Source organism: Engystomops pustulosus, chromosome 8, assembly GCF_040894005.1.
Source record: "Engystomops pustulosus chromosome 8, aEngPut4.maternal, whole genome shotgun sequence".
Taxonomy (NCBI): Eukaryota; Metazoa; Chordata; class Amphibia; order Anura; family Leptodactylidae; genus Engystomops; species Engystomops pustulosus.
Window position 1 is genome coordinate 101690613 of NC_092418.1, and position 23159 is coordinate 101713771.

A 23159-nucleotide genomic window follows, 5' to 3' on the forward strand; every position below is an offset into this window, starting at 1 on the left:
GGAAGCAAAGTATCTGCCCCCTGCCCCAATATCCAGGGAGGAAAGTACCCCCATACTGTGTAACCATAACCTGTGTATGTTGTTAGTAGCAACATGACTCTTATATAAACATTTATACTCCACAATTGTAACTGCTTTAATTGCACTGGGGAAGTGTCCTCACACTGCTGTGGTCTGTCCTCTCTAAAGTCAGAGACAGGTATTGTCCCTGGAGCAATGTGTAACCTTGTGTGTGCTGTTTGTAGGTGCAGGACTGTGATATATGGATTTATACTCCACAATCGTAACTTCTTCAATTGCACTGGGGAAGTGTCCTCACACTGATATGCTCTGTGCTCTCTACAGCCAGAGTCAGGTATTGTCCCTGGAGAGATGTGTAACCATAACCTGGGTATGCTGTTAGTAGCAGCATGACTGTTATATAAAGATTTATATTCCACAATAGTAACTTCTTCAATTGCACTGGGGAAGTGTCCTAACACTGCTATGCTCTGTGCTCTCTACAGCCAGAGTCAAGTATTGTCCCTGGAGAGATGTGTAACCATAACCTGGGTATGTTGTTAGTAGCAGCATGACTGTTAGGACAGGGGAGGGCTGGTACAGAGGTTGCAGAAGAGAATGTAATTAGTTTTGGAATGTTTTTTGTTGTGGCCTGAAGCGAGAGAAGGATAAGATTCGCTCCATTATTGGTCACATTGGGTTTTATTAGTGATTTATCCTGTTTTCTGTACATGGAAACAATCACCTCTGCTCCAAACACGTCCGAGATGAAGCAACAAAAATTCGGGATAAATATGATCGCTAATCCCACAGATTTAATCTTCTATGTTTTTTACAGGGTGATTTTTTACTAATAAAATAATACAATGTGGAGATTACAGTTTTATGCTGCTTAATTGTAAATTCTCCACATCTGGGAAGAGACAGATTACACACCAACCTGAACCTCCCAATACATGTATACCCTAATAGCAGGAAGACATAACTTTTATTTAGCGCTAAAATGTCTGATAAAGATACAAAGCCAAAGCATAAAATTCTACCTGTCAGCAGCCACCACTAGGGGGAGCTCAGAAAACTACTGCAGACAGGGTAAGATTTACTAATGTCATTACACCTACAATGTTATGTACATAATTGTAGCACAAAATAAAAGCTATGTTTAGACAGTAGGAGGAGTTTGTTATTGGCAAGAATTTGTAAAGCAACTTACAAATACTGGGTGTGGCTGAAAAAAAGGGGGTGCATTGAGGTGCAACATTCTTCAGGGCACTTTTAAATAATTTTGGCACAATTTAGGCCAAACAATAAGCATGTCATATCCAAAAATTGTACATAAATAAATGATGCATTCACAAAATATTTATGAATATTCAATAAACTTTATTAATTTATCACAAAAATAGTAATCATCACAAAAATGGATATGACATACTCAGAGCATAGGATTCATTCGAATCTGTTGCCCTTATCCTTGGCTCCCCACCTGTTTGATTTGATCAAACGATAAGCATATAGCACAGTTATCAGATTTCTGAGACAATGGCAGCCACTGTAATATATAATGTCCTAAGCCACTCCCATTTGACTGACAAAACTAGAAAATGGCCTTCAAAACTAAAAATGTGAAGGTTCATCTGCCACATCAGAGCACTCAGAGAAGCAACATACCTGAAATACAAATCATCCATATAATCCATATATCACAGTCCTGATGCTACTAACAAGACACAAATATGATTACACATCTCTCCAGGGGCAAATTCCTAATACTGCTTGCAGAGAGCACAGAGCACAGCAGTGTGAGGACACACCCCCAGTGCATTTTAAAAAGCTGGGATATTCTGGAATATAAATCCATGTAACACAGTCCTGTTGCTACTTACAACATACACATGTGTATAATTATCCAACTCTCTAGGTACTGGCACTGCAGAAAGTATTGAGCACAGCAGTGTGAGGACACATCTCCAGTATATAAAGAGACGCTCCTATCCTGGTATATGGATTATCTGAATTATCAAGAATCAAACACAGTGAATGGCAAATAACAAATCTAAGTCAGCACAAGAAGGAAAAATGGGGCAGATTTACTTACCCGGTCCATTCGCGATCCAGCGGCGCGTTCTCTGAGGTGGATTCAGGTCCGGCCGGGATTTATTAAGGTAGTTCCTCCGACGTCCAAGAGGTGGCGCTGCTGCACTGAAAAGCATCGGAACGCACTGGAGTTCAACGAGCCGGGCTGAGTGAAGGTAAGTGCAAGCTCCGCGACCGATTTTTTTTTTTAATGCAGCGGTTTTTCCTGAAAATCCGTCGGGTTTTCGTTCGGCCATGCCCCCCCATTTCTGTTGCATGCATACCAGCGCCGATGCGCCACAATCCGATCGCGTGCGCCAAAATCCCGGGGCAATTCAGGGGAAATCGGTGCAAATCGGAAATATTCGGGTAACACGTCGGGAAAACGCGAATCGGGCCCTTAGTAAATGACCCCCATTGTCTTCAATCACTATATACACAGTGATTATATATATATATATATATATATATATATATATATATATATATATATATATATATATAAATATATATAAAATAAATATATATCGTAGGAAGACACTATATACCTGATAATACCACCTATAATATAAACATATGATATAGGGGACACTATATACCTGATAATACAGATAATATATACATATGATATAGGGGACACTATATACCTGATAATACAGATAATATATACATATGATATAGGGACACTATATACCTGATAATACAGAAATATATACATATGATATAGGGACACTATATACCTGATAATACAGATAATATATACATATGATATAGGGACACTATATACCTGATAATACAGATAATATATACATATGATATAGGGGACACTATATACCTGATAATACAGATAATATATACATATGATATAGGGACACTATATACCTGATAATACAGATAATATATACATATGATATAAAGGACACTATATACCTGATAATACAGATAATATATACATATGATATAGGGACACTATATACCTGATAATACAGATAATATATACATATGATATAGGGGACACTATATACCTGATAATACAGATAATATATACATATGATATAGGGACACTATATACCTGATAATACAGAAATATATACATATGATATAGGGACACTATATACCTGATAATACAGATAATATATACATATGATATAAAGGACACTATATACCTGATAATACCACCTATAATATATACATATGATATAGAGGACACTATATACCTGAAAATACAGATAATATATACATATGATATAAAGGACACTATATACCTGATAATACAGATAATATATACATATGATATAGGGGACACTATATACCTGATAATACAGATAATATATACATATGATATAAAGGACACTATATACCTGATAATACAGATAATATATACATATGATATAGGGGACACTATATACCTGATAATACAGATAATATATACATATGATATAGGGACACTATATACCTGAAAATACAGATAATATATACATATGATATAAAAGACACTATATACCTGATAATACAGATAATATATACATATGATATAGGGGACACTATATACCTGATAATACAGATAATATATACATATGATATAGGGGACACTATATACCTGATAATACAGATAATATATACATATGATATAAAGGACACTATATACCTGATAATACAGATAATATATACATATGATATAGGGGACACTATATACCTGATAATACAGATAATATATACATATGATATAGGGGACACTATATACCTGATAATATAGATAATATATACATATGATATAGGGGACACTATATACCTGAAAATACAGATAATATATACATATGATATAAAGGACACTATATACCTGATAATACAGATAATATATACATATGATATAGGGGACACTATATACCTGATAATACAGATAATATATACATATGATATAGGGGACACTATATACCTGATAATATAGATAATATATACATATGATATAGGGGACACTATATACCTGATAATACAGATAATGTAAACATATGATATAGGGGACACTATATACCTGATAATACAGACAATATATACATATGATATAGAGGACACTATATACCTGATAATACAGATAATATAAACATATGATATAGGGGACACTATATACCTGATAATACAGATAATATAAACATATGATATAGAGGACACTATATACCTGATAATACAGATAATATAAACATATGATATAGGGGACACTATATACCTGATAATACAGATAATATAAACATATGATATAGAGGACACTATATACCTGATAATACAGATAATATAAACATATGATATAGAGGACACTATATACCTGATAATACAGATAATATAAACATATGATATAGGGGACACTATATACCTGATAATACAGATAATATAAACATATGATATAGGGGACACTATATACCTGATAATACAGATAATATAAACATATGATATAGGGGACACTATATACCTGATAATACAGATAATATAAACATATGATATAGGGACACTATATACCTGATAATACCACCTATAATATATACATATGATATAGGGACACTATATATCTGATAATACAGATAATATAAACATATGATATAGGGGACACTATATACCTGATAATACAGATAATATAAACATATGATATAGAGGACACTATATACCTGATAATACAGATAATATAAACATATGATATAGAGGACACTATATACCTGATAATACAGATAATATAAACATATGATATAGGGGACACTATATACCTGATAATACAGATAATATAAACATATGATATAGGGGACACTATATACCTGATAATACAGATAATATAAACATATGATATAGGGGACACTATATACCTGATAATACAGATAATATAAACATATGATATAGGGGACACTATATACCTGATAATACAGATAATATATACATATGATATAGAGGACACTATATACCTGAAAATACAGATAATAAATACATATGATATAAAGGACACTATATACCTGATAATAACACCTATAATATATACATATGATATAGAGGACACTATATACCTGAAAATACAGATAATATATACATATGATATAGGGGACACTATATACCTAATAATACAGATAATAAATACATATGATATAAAGGACACTATATACCTGATAATAACACCTATAATATATACATATGATATAGAGGACACTATATACCTGAAAATACAGATAATATATACATATGATATAGGGGACACTATATACCTAATAATACAGATAATATATACATATGATATAGGGACACTATATACCTGATAATACAGATAATATATACATATGATATAGGGACACTATATACCTGATAATACAGATAATATATACATATGATATAGGGGACACTATATACCTGATAATACAGATAATATATACATATGATATAGGGACACTATATACCTGATAATACAGATAATATATACATATGATATAGGGACACTATATACCTGATAATACAGATAATATATACATATGATATAGGGACACTATATACCTGATAATACAGATAATATATACATATGATATAAAGGACACTATATACCTGATAATACAGATAATATATACATATGATATAGGGGACACTATATACCTGATAATACAGATAATATATACATATGATATAAAGGACACTATATACCTGATAATACAGATAATATATACATATGATATAGGGGACACTATATACCTGATAATACAGATAATATATACATATGATATAAAGGACACTATATACCTGATAATACAGATAATATATACATATGATATAGGGGACACTATATACCTGATAATACAGATAATATATACATATGATATAGGGACACTATATACCTGATAATACAGATAATATATACATATGATATAGGGACACTATATACCTGATAATACAGATAATATATACATATGATATAAAGGACACTATATACCTGATAATACAGATAATATATACATATGATATAGGGGACACTATATACCTGATAATACAGATAATATATACATATGATATAAAGGACACTATATACCTGATAATACAGATAATATATACATATGATATAGGGGACACTATATACCTGATAATACAGATAATATATACATATGATATAGGGACACTATATACCTGATAATACAGATAATATATACATATGATATAGGGACACTATATACCTGATAATACAGATAATATATACATATGATATAGGGACACTATATATCTGATACTACTGATAATACTATATACAGGCGGTCCCCTACTTAAGGACACCCGACTTACAGACAGCCCATAGTTACAGACGGACCCCTCTGCCCACTGTGACCTCTGGTGAAGCTCTCTGGATGCTTTACTATAGTCCCAGACTGCAATAATCAGCTTTAAGATGTCTGTAATGAGGTTTTATTGATAATCCTTGGTCCAATGACAGCAAAAATTTTGAAACTCCAATTGTCACTGGGACAAAAAAAAAAAATTTGTCTAGAACTTCAATTATAAAATATACAGTTTCGACTTACATACAAATTCAACTTAAGAACAAACCTCCGGACCCTATCTTGTATGTAACCCGGGGACTGCCTGTATACATTTAGAAGGTGCGGGGTGATGGATGGAGGGGCACTAGGTGCCAGGACTTACTGGGGGAGTTGAGCAGACGGGAGTGCTTGCAGTAATAGGCCACTTCTTGCTCGCAGTACTCCGCGCTGTTGATCACGGCCTCCAGCTGATCGGCTCCGGCGCTGTAGTTAAATGACATGGAGTACGCTCTTCCCGAAAACGATGCGAGCACAGGTGTTATCTCCGAGATGTTGTGATGAACAATCGTCCAGATTTTCTCCTCTGTTGGAAACATTTAATTACAAATCCACATGAAATTCTCAGGAATATACAATGTATCCACACAAACAAGCAACAAAAGCTGTGCAGCGGGGGAGGGAACCTGTCAGCAGGTGCGACCATGCAGACTGCCGTCATGGTTATACATTGTCCCTGGAGAGATGTGTAATCAGACCTTTGTGTATGTAGTTAGTAGCAGCAGGACTGTGATCTATGGATTTATATTTCAGGATTGTAGCCTAAGTGCATTGAGGGTCTGTCCTTACACTGCTGTGCTCTGTGCTCTTTGCAGCCAGTGTAGATATTGTTCCTGCAAAGAATTTAAAGTGTTTTTAACCCTGTGCCCTGATAATCTAAGCTCATTGTCAGCACTCAGCATCTCACAGCACTAGAGGGATCATGAAGTGTCTGCTCAGAGAGTCCCCACTCACACTCTGGAGTCTTACACCGACCATCACTGAGTGATAGCAGCTAAAACACCAATAACACTGAGTAACATTGTACAGTAAGGGGTTAAAAATTATCTTTATTGTGTAACAATCGATAAGGGGGTCGAATTTTCATAATTTTCTTTTATGGGCAAAACCCCTTTAATGCTGCTGAGAGGCAAACTCCTCCCACAATGTAAGGACAGAGGTCGCAATGGCATGGTGGCTGAGTGGGTAACACTTCTGCCTTGCAGCGCTGGGGACCTGGGTTCTAGTCCCAGGTCAACATCTGCAAAGAGTTTGTATGTTCTCTTCGTGTTTGCGTGGGTTTCCTCCGGGTCCTCCAGTTTCCTCCCACACTCCAAAAACTTACTGTTAGGTTGTATAGATTGTTAGCCCCATTGGGACAGTGACTGATGTGATAAGCTTTGTGCAGCGCTGCGGAATCTGTGTGCGCTATATACATAAAGAATTATTATTATTATTAATGTGTTCAAAATCTGTTGTGTTCGCTGGTGCAGGGATTGGGAGTCCCAGACTCCCAGACCATTACACAGCCCGGCCCAAGTGCCTACTTGCCGCTGAGGTGGCACATGGGGCCGGGAATCTAAACTCTCGGCTGAATGAAGGGAGAATCTTTCTGCAGTTGTTGCTGCTTGAGGCAAGAGGCTCAACTTGCCTCATGGATGGAGCTAAGGGGGGAAATAATCCCAATTCCTGGCCATGTGATGATAAATCTCCCCCATAATCTCAGAATCCTTTTGGGAGTGTTCACACAGGGCAGGTGATATGTTACATGCAGATTCTGCACTGTCTGAAGACAATCTGTAGGGATTGATCAGATAATGGTAAATAGGTGATTAAAATCAGTTTTTTTCCTTACATACATCCTCAGAGTTTACACAGAACATTACAAGAGAGAAAAATCCACCAGGACACAAGGATTGTCATTTTAAGTATGTGACCCCCTATGTTAATGGTGAGGGGGTCTCAGGAAACGACTGGCACTGCCCCCTAATCCCACCCCCAGAACCTTCAAAGGAAACGACCTCAATCATTAAAAACAAAGTAACATTTATTCTGCCGCTTTCTCACTCAGATATTGTGTTATTTGATCTCAGTATGAAAGGAAATGGTAAAATTGCCTTTTATCTTTCCAGAGCCAGAATATATATATAAACACACACAGTATAAACACACAGAAAACACACAGTATATACACACAGTATACACACACAGTATATACACACAGAGTATATACACACAGAATACATACAGTATAGACACACAGAGTATATACACACAGTATACACACAGTACACACAGTATATACACACACTGTACACACACAGTATATACACATGGCATATACACACAGTATACACATACACAGGGCCGGATTATAGACGGGGCTCCCAGGACTCGAGCCCCGGGGCCCCCACCATCTTGCCCCCCCAGGGGGCCCCCACCAGATTGCGCCCCCTGGGCCCTGGCTCCTCAGCCGCCACCTCCCTCCTCAGCCGCCACCTCCCAGAGCTGTGCGCCCGACCACGGCCCAACTCGCTGCATGGCTAGGCCTTCCCGCCTGCTCGTAACCCCGCTCCCTCCTCCCCAGCCCGAACAAGCGGCCGTCCTCCGCTCCCCCCCTCCCCCGTCGGAACAAGCGGCCGCCCTCCGCTCCCCAACCCAGCCAGAAAAGCGGCAGTCCTCCGCTCTCCCCCCCCCCCCAGAACAAGCGCCCTTCCACCGCTCCAAACCCCCCACCCCCGCCCGAACAAGCGCCCGTTCTCCGCTCCAAAACCCCCCGCCCCGAACAAGTGTCTGCCTTCCGCTCCACAACCTGTTAGAAAAGCGGCAGCCCGCCGCTCTCCTCTCCCCCCCCCCCCCCCCCACCGGCGGAACAAGCGCTCTTCCTTCCACCGCTCCAAATCCCCCACCCCGAACAATCGGCCGTCCTCCGCGCTCCCCCGCCCCACCGGCAAAACAAGCAGCGGCCACCCTCCGCTCTTCCCCTCCAACACCCCCCAGAGAAACTAGCAGCGGCCGTCCTCCACTCCCCCCCCCACGCGGAACAAGCAGCAGCCGTCGTCCGCTGCACCCCCCGGCGGAACAAGCAGCGGCCGCCCTCCGCTCTTGTGTTACTGGGGTCGAGGCGGCTGTATGTAGCTGTGTTACTAGGGATGAGGCGGCTGTATGTAGCTGTGTTACTAGGGATGAGTCGGCTGTATGTAGCTGTGTTACTGGGGATGAGGCGGCTGTATGTAGCTGTGTTACTAGGGATGAGGCGGCTGTATGTAGCTGTGTTACTAGGGATGAGTCGGCTGTATGTAGCTGTGTTACTGGGGATGAGGCGGCTGTATGTAGCTGTGTTACTAGGGATGAGGCGGCTGTAAGTAGCTGTGTTACTGGGTGCAAGGTGGCTGTATGTAGCGGTGTTACTGGGGGTGAGGCGGCTGTATGTAGCTGTGTTACTAGGGATGAGTCGGCTGTATGTAGCTGTGTTACTGGGGATGAGGCGGCTGTATGTAGCTGTGTTACTAGGGATGAGGCGGCTGTAAGTAGCTGTGTTACTGGGTGCAAGGTGGCTGTATGTAGCGGTGTTACTGGGGGTGAGGCGGCTGTATGTAGCGGTGTTACTGGGGTCGAGGTGGCTGTATGTAGCGGTGTGACTCGGGGCGAGGCGGCTGTATGTAGCTGTGTTACAGCTCCGCCGTCCTCCGCTCCCCCCCTCCCCCGTCGGAACAAGCGGCCGCCCTCCACTCCCCAACCCAGCCAGAAAAGCGGCAGTCCTCCGCTCTCCCCCCCCCCCCAGAACAAGCGCCCTTCCACCGCTCCAAACCCCCCACCCCCGCCCGAACAAGCGCCCGTTCTCCGCTCCAAAACCCCCCGCCCCGAACAAGTGTCTGCCTTCCGCTCCACAACCTGTTAGAAAAGCGGCAGCCCGCCGCTCTCCTCTCCCCCCCCCCCCCCCCCACCGGCGGAACAAGCGCTCTTCCTTCCACCGCTCCAAATCCCCCACCCCGAACAATCGGCCGTCCTCCGCGCTCCCCCGCCCCACCGTGGGTAGCAGTGTGTATACAGGGGGAGAGGGTAGCAGTGTGTATATAGGAGGGGGGGATGTGTCCACGCAGGGGGAGGGGGGGCAGTGTTACTACTGAAGGGGGGCCCACTAGGGCTCTGTCGCCCAGGGGCCCACTAAAACCTGGAGCCGGCCCTGCACAGTATACACGCACAGTATATCATAAGTGGCCTGGATGTGGACCAATCAGAGAGGACCGAAATGTTGGCTCCAGTGTTATTATACCAGAGCTGAAACATTGTATAACATAATATTCTACATCTCTCTTATCTCTGTTTGTGTCATTTTCTATCTATAAATCTGCAGCACATTGTAAAGGTACAGTGCAGTTTAGGAGAACCCCTCAAGTGAAAATATTGTGACATCACTGTGTGTATTTTCCCTGTACTGTGACATCACTGTGTGTATTATCCCTGTACTGTGACATCACTGTGTGTGTTATCCCTGTACTGTGACATCACTATATATTATCCCTGTACTGTGACATCACTGTGTGTATTATCTCTGTACAGTGACATCACTGTGTGTATTATCCCTGTACTGTGACATCACTGTGTGTATTATCCCTGTACTGTGACATCACTGTGTGTATTATCCCTGTACTGTAGCATCACTGTGTATTATCCCTGTACTGTGACATCACTGTGTGTATTATCTCTGTACTGTGACATCACTGTGTGTATTATCCCTGTACTGTGACATCACTGTGTGTACTATCCCAGTACTGTGACATCACTGTGTGTATTATCCCTGTACTGTAGCATCACTGTGTGTATTATCCCCTGTACTGTGACATCACTGTGTCTATTATCCCTGTACTGTGACATCACTGTGTGTATTATCCCTGTACTGTAGCATCACTGTGTGTATTATCCCTGTACTGTGACATCACTGTGTGCATTATCCCTGTACTGTGACATCACTGTGTGTATTATCCCTGTACTGTGACATCACTGTGTGTACTATCCCTGTACTGTGACATCATTGTGTGTATTATTCCTGTACTGTGACATCACTGTGTGTATAATCCCTGTACTGTGACATCACTGTGTGTATTATCCCTGTACTGTGACATCACTGTGTGTATTATCCCTGTACTGTGACATCACTGTGTGTACTATCCCTGTACTGTGACATCATTGTGTGTATTATTCCTGTACTGTGACATCACTGTGTGTATAATCCCTGTACTGTGACACCACTGTGTGTATTATCCCTGTACTGTGACATCACTGTGTGTATTATCCCTGTACTGTGACATCACTGTGTGTACTATCCCTGTACTGTGACATCATTGTGTGTATTATTCCTGTACTGTGACATCACTGTGTGTATAATCCCTGTACTGTGACATCACTGTGTGTATTATCTCTGTACTGTGACATCACTGTGTGTATTATCCCTGTACTGTGACATCACTGTGTATTATCCCTGTACTGTGACATCACTGTGTGTATTATCCCTGTACTGTGACATTACTGTGTGTATTATCCCTGCACTGTGACATCACTGTGTGTATTATCCCTGTACTGTGACATCACTGTGTGTATTATCCCTGTACTGTGACATCACTGTGTGTATTATCCCTGTACTGTGACATCACTGTGTGTATTATCCCTGTACTGTGACATCACTGTGTGTATTATCTCTGTACTGTGACATCACTGTGTGTATTATCCCTGTACTGTGACATCACTGTGTGTATTATCCCTGTACTGTGACATCACTGTGTGTATTATCTCTGTACTGTGACATCACTGTGTGTTGTAGACATCTCACTGGAGAAGTGCTCGAGGGGGTGTACATCTCACCTAGGTTGCTGCCCAGCTCGCAGGCTGTTTAAGCCTGGGGGCTACAGGACTGGCTGTGCTCCTTACACTAGGAGCGCAGCCCCTCCTGCTGCCCTTTAACCCGGGCCACTTATTGGTTGCCTTGTTTTTGGCCACTTGGGGGCAGTGGTCTGCAGAGTATTAATTCTTGACCGCGGAGCCAGCCCTTCCTCTCTGGACTGCTCCGCGATCAAGAGATTGGCCCCGCAAGTATGGCGGACCCTGTTTTACTGTCCCTACTGGAGGAGAAGCTGAGGAGAGAGGGATCCGGCTGGCTGACCCCCTTGTTGGTCCAGCCGGAGCCCTCTGCTCCTGTGTCGGCTGCTCCGCATACGCCCCCGTTAGCTGCCCGTCCTGCACGGCGCGGTCGTGCGCCGTGCAGGCTTAGCCCATCCCCCATAAAGACAAGGAGCCGAGCGCGGGGTCCGTCGCGGACCTCTGCCTCGGTGCCGCCGGCAGCAGAGCGCACGCTGCGCTCTGCTAAGTCCGGGAGAAGAGCCTCCGCTGCGGCTGGCACTCGGCCAGCGGCGGAGGTGCGCGTGCAAGGCGGGGAGGGGATGCGGAGCAGTGCTGCTCTCGCATCCTCGCATCCGGACAACCTGGCTGTGCCTCCGGGCACAGTGCAGGTTGCAACTGCTCCCCCTGCTGGCCCGCCGCCCAAACAGCCTGGCAGGTTAGCTAGGTGGTTTGGGCTGGGGGCCAGTTCTTCTACTGTAATGTCACCTGCCCCTGCGCAGGAGACAGCCCAGCCCCAGCAAGTTTTAGTGGCGTCACAGTCGCCTACACATAACACCACACTGCCAGTGTCACAGCCAGTAATCTTGCCCCCCCCCCGCCACTTCCCCCCGGGTTATGTGCCGCTGGGGCGAGTGATGGAGATGTTGATGGTGGGCCCGCGGGTGGCCGGTATGCTGTGGCCGGCGATTCCCGGGGCCGTTCTGTAAGAAGTTGTAGCCGCTCTAGCGTCGCCTGCAGCTGCGCGATTTTCCCGCAGCGCGAGGGTCGCTCGAGGGCTGGATCTCGTGCGAGCAGCTCAGGGGAACGGTGTAGACACCGGTCCCGCTCGGCTCGTTCTTTTTCCCGCTCATCCGTGGCAAGCAGGAGGCGGTCCAGGTCTCGGGGTAGAGACAGTAGGCGTTCTGGTAGATCCAGTTGGGGCCGGACATATTCCAGGCGCTCTTCGTCCTCGTCCAGTGGTGGGTACACCCGCTCCAAAGACAGGCGGTCAAGGAGACGGCAGCGCACGTCTTCCCCTCGTGGGGTGGATGAAGCAAGGGTGGCTCCCACGGCTCCTCCGGCTGCGCAACCCAGCGCTCCAATGGCGCCTCCTCCTGTTCCGGTGTCTCAGGTCCCTGCTACGGCTGGTGAGTTACCTTGTGATAATGCATGGCGTAAATCTTCTGTTGCAGGCGATGATGTTGTTGGTGCATTAAGGGCTGTTTTAAATAAGATGGAAGCTGGTTCTGCTGGTGTTGCTCCAGGGGCGACGACGTTGCCGCCTGACGTGGTGGGGTCAGCTGGTGTTATGTTCAGAGACTCTTATTTTTGTGGTGTAGCCCCATTGGGCACACGGGTAGCGGCTGACCTTAGGGAGAAAATTGTTAAGTTTGACTATGTGGACATTTGGACGCTGATTTCGCCTGAACAGTTGACGGTTGATAAGGAGAGACTTTTGGTAAAAGGTGAGGATAAGAAGCCAAAGGTGGCCAAGACGTTTGGTAACTGGCTGCAGGCTTTTGCGGTGATGGCCAGTGTTATAGTTCGGCAGAAGCCGGAATGTGCACAAGATCTGTTTGTGTACCTGGATACTATATATACTGCCCAGAAGTTACAGGGGAGCGGGTGTCAGTGGCCAAGGTCAATACTTTACGTTATATAGCTCATCTGCGCGCTGAAGGTGTGTCTATCGCAGCGGTTAAGAAACGGCTGGCCGGGGTGTCGTTTATTTTTAAATTGTGGGGGATTCCAGATGTTACAAAGGACTTACAGATAAAATTGCTGTTGAGGGGGTGGGAGAAGGAGCCAGTTCGCAGGGACGCGCGCAGGCCGGTTTCGTTTGCTTTGCTGCAGCGCTTGTGCATAGCAGCCGGGGATGTGTGCTCTTCTGCATTCGAGGCGTTGTTGTTGCAATGCGGTTTTGCGCTGGCTTTCTTTTGCGCCCTGCGGGTGAGCGAGTTGGTGGCTTCATCGGGCCGCGCTACCGCTAGTTTAGGTGAAGATGACGTTCTTTTGGTGGGGGATTTCGTTAAGGTGCATGTCAAGAAGTCAAAAACTGACATATATGGCACCGGGTGTTGGCTTTCAGTGGGTAAGCTAGGGGGCCCCTTTTTGCCCTTTTCAGCTCTTGGGTCGTTTTATTGCGCAGCGCCCAAAAGCGCCAGCTTTCCTGTGCCATCTAGATGGTTCCCCCCTCACAAAATTTCAATTTATTTCGCTTTTCCGGAAGGCGTTGGCGGCGGTAGGTGTCCCAGCGTCGGAATACGGGTCACATTCTTTTCGCATTGGCGCGGCCACAACAGCTGATGCGGCCGGCCTTTCGGACGGCGATATCATGCGGATTGGAAGGTGGAAGTCAGATTGTTTCAAACGTTATGTTCGTCCGAATTTGCTGTTGGATTAATTCTTCTTTCTTTTAGGTGGCGGTCGGCCGAAAGTGTTTTTGGTCGGCCATTCATATATTTTTTGGGCAGCGAGAAGAGCAGCTGTGCGTCCAGGAGGTTTGAACCTGGGCTTTACCAACGCTGATTTGTCATGGAGGGGAGTCAGAGGCTTGAAATGGCTTCAGGTCCTGCCGGAGGTCGTGGCGATTAGCAGGTCCTCACCGGGCCCCACGGTGCTGGTGATACATGCCGGGGGAAATGATATGTGCTCCACGCGCCTGGCCGAGTGGATTTCGGTTATAAAATCGGACATTGAGCGTTTTTCAGCTTTCTTTTCAGACTTGGTGGTAGTGTGGTCCGAAATTGTGCCCAGAGTTATCTGGAATGGCGCCCGCAATCCCGATTCCATTGAAAGGGCGCGTCGCATGTTGAACATGCGGGTTGCCCGATTTGTGCGGTCGAGATGCGGGGTAGTCATTCGCCATAGACAGTTGGAAGGGGACAATAGGGGCCTTATGCGGGAGGATGGGGTCCATCTCAACGAGATCGGCCTTGATATTTTTCTATCTGGGCTACAGGATGCAATTGAGAGGGCCTTATTCCTTTTGTGTGGGGGTCGGAGCACAGTGTAGGGGTACACTGTTCTCCTAGTGGCCTGTGGTGGAATTTTGACCCTCTCGGTTTAGCCCAAATCACCTGACAGACCAACTAGGACATGCCCCCGCGGAGGCGGGGCTCGGCATGCAAGGAGAATTTGGGCAGAAAGGGTCTGGGTTTCATCGCAGGTCTGGGATTTAATTTCTGTTAACAATAAAGCTGTGGCCGACCCCCACCTTTTTTCTTCCAATACGGTGTCTGGTTATTTTTTTGGGGATTTGTGGGACGGGCGGATTTTAGGTTGGGGTTTAGGCATTAATACAGCCAGTCTGCCCAGCTCGCAGGCTGTTTAAGCCTGGGGGCTACAGGACTGGCTGTGCTCCTTACACTAGGAGCGCAGCCCCTCCTGCTGCCCTTTAACCCGGGCCACTTATTGGTTGCCTTGTTTTTGGCCACTTGGGGGCAGTGGTCTGCAGAGTATTAATTCTTGACCGCGGAGCCAGCCCTTCCTCTCTGGACTGCTCCGCGATCAAGAGATTCCCGCCCACCCTCCCTAGTTTTTTGTATTTTTGTATTTTTGTAATTGTATTTTTTGTAATTGGTATTTCAAGTGTATGTTATTGTTTAGCGTTATTTTCATGTTGATTTTTGTTGGTAGTCACAGCTTGGGCCTGTGGTGGAATTTTGACCCTCTCGGTTTAGCCCAAATCACCTGACAGACCAACTAGGACATGCCCCCGCGGAGGCGGGGCTCGGCATGCAAGGAGAATTTGGGCAGAAAGGGTCTGGGTTTCATCGCAGGTCTGGGATTTAATTTCTGTTAACAATAAAGCTGTGGCCGACCCCCACCTTTTTTCTTCCAATACGGTGTCTGGTTATTTTTTTGGGGATTTGTGGGACGGGCGGATTTTAGGTTGGGGTTTAGGCATTAATACAGCCAGTCTACGTAGTGTGAGATGGTAAGTCCAGGATTGACCTGTTGCTCAGCAGTATTATGCTGCTGAGTTGTTGTTTAATCTTGCCGGGCCTGGATTTACAGGGAGTGGCAGGTAGGTTTGGTAGTGGGACTTGCCACTCCCTCCCCTCGATCCAGTTCGGGTTTTGGATCAGGTGAGCTCTCCTCCTAATCAGCCTGTGAAGGTAAAAGCTTTCCAAAGCTTACAGGTCCGGCCCCCTCCCCCTCTCAGCCACAAAACAGCCTATGTGGGTTTGGAGGAAGTTGCGAAGGCAGCCACTGCGGGAGCTAAAACTCACCCTGCGATATCCAGGCTAAAGACGCTGTGTTTGTGAGTGTCAGATAGGTGAGACAACCTGTTAGTAAGCGCCCAGACGGGTAGGTCTTTTGTTTGAATTTTTTAAAAGCACGGTGTTGCTGTATTTATGTTTGCTGGACTGTTTATGCTAAAAATAAACGCCAAGTTCATCTTTTATACATCTACGTCTGCTGTGAACTGTGTCCTAACACACCATCCCCCGGGAAGATCCCTACAATTGGTGCTGCGGAGCGGGCAAAACGGTTGCTAGGGGCAACGGTGTGTATCAACTTGGCTACAGCTGCTTATGTCCTGGGTGAAGACTGCTACTTCACTCCAAAAACAGACAAGCGCCATGGAGGAGATGTGGAAGCAGTTTATGCAAGTGAATTTGCAACAGCAGCAGGCTCAGACAGCGGCTAACCTGCGCCATGAACAAGCAATGGCTCAACAACAAAAACTCATCGAGCTCCTGATAGCTAAGCAAGAGGCGTCTGCAGAGGCTAATCCACAGCCAGCGGTGACAGCCGCTCCAGAGACTTTTTATGTGAGACGGGCTGTGCAGCGAGCGCTGCAAAAGATGACTGCTGAGGACGATGTTGAGGCCTACCTAACTGTCTTTGAGCGTGTGGCTGAGCGAGAGAAGTTACCAGCTGCTGAGTGGGCAGAGGTCATTGCGCCCTATTTAACAGGTGAACCTCAAAAGGCCTACTATGACCTCAGTGAGCAGGAGGTCAAGGACTATACTCGGCTAAAAGCAGAGATACTTGCCCGACTAGGAGTTACCGCTGCTGTCCGTGCCCGGAGGGTACGCAACTGGAACTACAGTCTGGACAAATCTGCGAGGTCCCAGATGTATGACCTGATCCACTTGGCAAGAAAGTGGTTGGAGCCCGACACCTCTACTCCTGCACAGATCCTAGAGAGGGTCGTGATGGATCGCTACCTCCGAGCACTGCCTGCTGACCTGCAACGCTGGGTGGGACAAGGTGATCCTAAGAATGCAGACGAGCTTGTCAACCTTGTGGAGAGGTTCCAAGCGACTGAGGACTACCTCCGTGATGTTCCTGCAGCTTCTTCACCTCCCCGGAGTGCCAGGTCTGTGCCGTCAGCTGGTAAGAGACTTCCATCGATTGGGGGAGTGTGGAGGGGTGCTGATCGAGGGAAAAGGGCTCAAGAGGTAGCTCAGGGGCAAAAGACTGGCGTTGGACCCGGGTGGCCAAGTGGCCCTAAAAAGGACTCCCTGCCAGGGAGACCAGGCCCTATCCAGTGCTGGAGATGCCATGAGGTGGGACACGTGTCTGCCCATTGCCCCCTTACCTCTGAGCCAATGGAGTGTGACGCTAGCCGGCGTCAGTCGCTATTTGCGGAACCATCTTGTGTTGCAGTTCCTGGACTAGAGACTGAACCGCAAGTCTGCAACATTACCATTAATGACTTCCCTGTTAAGGCGTTGCTGGACTCAGGAAGCCTTGTAACCTTGGTGCATGCCAGCCTGGTGGCTGGGAACTTTGGGTCAAAAAAACACATGAGTGTGGTTTGCATACATGGTGATACAAAAGTTTACCCTATAGTGCTGGCTAAAGTCGGGACTGAACTAGGCTCCGTACAGTTTGAAGTGGGTGTGGTTAAAAACCTCATGCATAATGTAATATTGGGACGAGACTTTCCGTTGTTTTGGGCTTTATGGGGAAAAAGAAAAACCCCCGAAAGGAGTGAGAATACCCCTAAGGATGTTGCATTACCCACTGTAAATGATAAAACTGTGCAGGATGAAAGTGATGCTTTTCCTTTACAGGTCCTGGCTGGAGAGGAGGAGGAAGCTCCTCCCACTGAGCAAAATATACCAGACTTAGAGGTGTCTAGGGTTAATTTTGGGACTGCACAAATGCAGGACCCCACTCTTAAAAATGCGAGAGAGCAGGTTACTGTTTTGAATGGGGTACCTCAGGAACCAGATGCTGAGAATAAATTTCCACATTTTTCCGTGACTAATGATTTCTTCTATAGAGTCACTAAAATTAATGATGAACTTGTGGAACAGCTTCTGGTCCCTAAGCCGTACCGGCGTCAGGTGCTTGACATGGCACATAACCATGTTCTTGGGGGACACTTGGGGACTGAAAAAACGCGGGAGAGAGTCCTCCAGAGGTTTTATTGGCCTGCAATTTATGATGACATTAAAAAATACTGCGAGTCATGCCCCACATGTCAGCTTAGCGCCCCAGTGTCTCATTTTCGTAGTCCTTTGGTGTCGCTCCCCATTATAGAGGTGCCTTTTGAGCGTATTGCCATGGATTTAGTGGGTCCCATTGTAAAATCGGCTAGAGGACACCAGTACATTTTGGTTGTCTTAGACTATGCGACCCGCTATCCTGAGGCTGTGCCCTTAAGAAACACTGCATCTAAAACAATTGCCCGGGAGATGTTTTATATGTTCTCTAGGACTGGGATTCCCAAAGAAATCCTGACGGACCAAGGTACGCCCTTTATGTCCAAGGTGATGAAGGAGCTATGTAAGCTATTTAAAATCACACCTATACGCACCTCTGTATATCACCCCCAGACAGACGGATTGGTGGAGAGGTTTAATAAAACCCTCAAACATATGTTGAAGAAAGTGGTAGAAAAAGATGGTCGTGATTGGGATCACTTGTTACCTTACCTGATGTTTGCTGTGAGGGAAGTTCCCCAAGCGTCCACAGGGTTCTCTCCCTTTGAGTTGGTCTATGGTCGTCACCCTAGGGGTCTATTAGATATTGCAAAGGAGACATGGGAGAGTGAGTCCACCCCATTCAAAAGTGTTATCGAACATGTAGCACAAATGCAGGACCGTATAGCCACTGTAATGCCCCTAGTAAGGGAACACCTCCAGAGGGCGCAAGAGAGCCAAAGTAGAATTTACAACCGTTCTGCGAGAATCAGGACATTTAACCCAGGTGACAGGGTTCTCATACTAGTTCCCACTATAGAGAGTAAATTCCTAGCGAAGTGGCAAGGTCCCTATGAAATTGTTGAAAAGGTCAGTGAGGTAAACTATAAGGTGCACCAACCAGGTAGAAGGAAGCCTTTCCAAGTTTATCACATAAACTTGATCAAATCCTGGAAAGACAGGGAATCCTTGGTGGCAACAAATCCTGGTAATAATTGGTCACAACCAATCCCTTCGGTCAAGGTTGGTGATACCCTATCAGGGTCACAGAAACAGGAGGCTAAGGAGTTTTTGCAGAAAAACAAAGACAAGTTTTCTGACCTTCCAGGGCGTACACACCTCATCCGTCATCACATTGAAACTGGGCCTAGAAGCAGAGTAAACCTCAAGCCCTATAGGATACCAGAAGCACGCAGAGAGGCAGTGTCGGCTGAGGTGAAACGTATGCTTGACCTAGGAGTGATTGAAGTTTCACAGAGTGAATGGTCCAGTCCGATTGTGCTAATCCCAAAGCCCAATGGAACTTGGAGGTTCTGTAACGATTTCAGAAGGTTGAATGAGATCTCCAAGTTCGATGCTTATCCTATGCCCAGGGTAGATGAGCTGATTGAGAAGATGGGTAATGCCAGGTACATAACCACCCTCGATCTCACAAAGGGCTACTGGCAGATTCCCCTTACTGATGAGGCTAAAGAGAAAACTGCATTCTCCACCCCTGAGGGGTTGTTCCAGTATGTAGTGATGCCATTCGGGTTACATGGAGCACCTGCGACTTTTCAGAGGTTGATGGACTTGATTCTGCGACCACATCGTGATTATTCAGCTGCCTACCTCGATGATGTGGTCATTTTTAGTCCCGATTGGGAAAGTCACCTCTGTAAGGTACAGGTTGTGTTGAATGCCATAAGTGATGCAGGGTTGACCATAAATGCCGAGAAATGTGCACTAGCCCTAGAAGAGGCCAAGTACCTAGGTTACATTATTGGGAGGGGTTTGATTAAGCCACAGTTAAATAAAATTGAGGCAATACAGAATTGGCCTAGACCCCTGTCAAAGAAACAGGTCAGAGCTTTCCTGGGTATTACGGGCTATTACCGTAGGTTTGTGCCGAACTTTGCCTCAGTTGCAGCCCCGCTAACTGACTTGACAAAGGGCGGAAAGTCAGCAATGGTGACGTGGACTCCAGAGGCCGAGAAGGCTTTCCAAAGCCTTAAGTCTTCTCTGTGCCAACAACCTGTGCTAGTTACCCCCGATTTCAGGCGAGAATTTCTGGTCCAGACAGATGCCTCTAACACAGGGTTAGGTGCAGTTCTCTCACAGGTGGTGAATGGTGAGGAGCATCCGGTGATGTACTTGAGTAGGAAGTTAACCCCGGCCGAGAAGAATTATGCTATTGTGGAGCGTGAATGTCTGGCAGTGAAGTGGGCCCTAGAATCCCTGAAGTATTACTTGCTAGGCAGGAAATTCAAGTTAGTGACAGACCATGCCCCCCTAACATGGATGAAACTAAACAAGGAGAAAAATGCAAGGGTGACTAGATGGTTTCTGTCCCTACAAAATTTCAATTTCACTGTGGAACACAGACCAGGGAAATTACAGGCAAATGCTGATGCACTGTCAAGGGTACATTGTCTGTGGGGACAAAATGCTCAGCCCTCCGGTCTGAAAAAGAGGGGGGGGATATGTAGACATCTCACTGGAGAAGTGCTCGAGGGGGTGTACATCTCACCTAGGTTGCTACGTAGTGTGAGATGGTAAGTCCAGGATTGACCTGTTGCTCAGCAGTATTATGCTGCTGAGTTGTTGTTTAATCTTGCCGGGCCTGGATTTACAGGGAGTGGCAGGTAGGTTTGGTAGTGGGACTTGCCACTCCCTCCCCTCGATCCAGTTCGGGTTTTGGATCAGGTGAGCTCTCCTCCTAATCAGCCTGTGAAGGTAAAAGCTTTCCAAAGCTTACAGGTCCGGCCCCCTCCCCCTCTCAGCCACAAAACAGCCTATGTGGGTTTGGAGGAAGTTGCGAAGGCAGCCACTGCGGGAGCTAAAACTCACCCTGCGATATCCAGGCTAAAGACGCTGTGTTTGTGAGTGTCAGATAGGTGAGACAACCTGTTAGTAAGCGCCCAGACGGGTAGGTCTTTTGTTTGAATTTTTTAAAAGCACGGTGTTGCTGTATTTATGTTTGCTGGACTGTTTATGCTAAAAATAAACGCCAAGTTCATCTTTTATACATCTACGTCTGCTGTGAACTGTGTCCTAACACACCATCCCCCGGGAAGATCCCTACAGTGTATTATCCCTGTACTGTGACATCACTGTGTGTATTATCTCTATACTGTGACATCACTGTGTGTATTATCTCTGTACTGTGACATCACTGTGTGTATTATCCCTGTACTGTGACATCACTGTGATTTAATGAACCCATTATAATAATATAGGGCTCTGCTTTTTTAGTAAATCGATTTCTGTTTATTGTAATTTATCTGTTGTTTATTTTTTTATTTTTAACATAAATAATAAATATTATGATGTATAAGATCCTTATGATCTGTTGTGCAGCTGCAGGTGATGGAGGTGACGTCTTCTCTCGGCGGCGGAGAATGGAAAGCGATGTGTGTGCGGCAGATTTATGGGGGTGTCACCTTCCGGCGCTCATTATCCCCCTCACTTTAATATCATTTGCTGCCATTAAGCCGGGGAGATATTATTATTTTATCGCCCTTCACCAGGAGCTGTAAATATCCGGACTCCCGGCGCTGTCCATCCATGCAAAGTTCTATTCATCTTCGAGGGAACGTTTATAAGAGCGACTTAAACTGCCGCCTAATGCGAAGGTGACGGCGCTTTAATTCCCGGATAATGCTACAAGTTTATGGCGCAGCCGCCGGATTTCATTGTCCAATTTAGCAGAAGATGTTGTCTGCAGTCAGTCCCAGGAGACAGGTTTACAGCCTCCGAGTCCGGCGCCCGCTGCTAATCCCCGCTCAGGAGGTGACTTTTATCACCCCCTGTCACTGGGAGGAGGTGCGACCCACTCACCCACCTCGCCCCGTGCCCTGCACACCCGCACAACACTCTGCTGCAGATGGAGATGAAGTGTCTCCTCCGCAGACGCTACAATACAGCGGGGGCAGCGCTAATACTGATGATATAGGAATCTCCTGTATATTTGTAACAATATAGAGCAGTGATGGGGAACCTTTTAGAGGCCCAGTGCCCAAACTACAACCAAAACCCACTTATTTATCACAAAGTGCCAACACAGAAATGTATACTTCCTGCTCTGTCACAACTTTCATTCATATCAGCACTGGGCTGTCTGGGACTGCAGGAAGATACCTGGAGTCTTTTCTGCTAATGGCCTGGGTGCCCACAGAGAGGGCTCTGAGTGCCACCTCTGGCACCTGTACCATAGCCAGGTAGGGAGCTCAGAGAAAGGGTGTGCAGATAGGGAGTGCAGATATAGGGAGCGCAGAATTAGGGAGCACAGAGGTAAGGAGTGCAGAGAAAGAGT

General features: G+C 45.4%; 1 protein-coding gene across 1 annotated transcript in view; it reads right to left on the reverse strand.

The window, feature by feature from the left end:
• Positions 1–23159, reverse strand: part of CNTNAP5 (contactin associated protein family member 5) — a 322294-nt gene that overhangs the window by 66412 nt on the left and 232723 nt on the right. The window contains exon 13 of the mRNA XM_072122032.1: positions 6730–6930. Within this exon, the coding sequence (XP_071978133.1) occupies positions 6730–6930 (201 nt within the window). The remainder of the gene's footprint in view (positions 1–6729; positions 6931–23159) is intronic.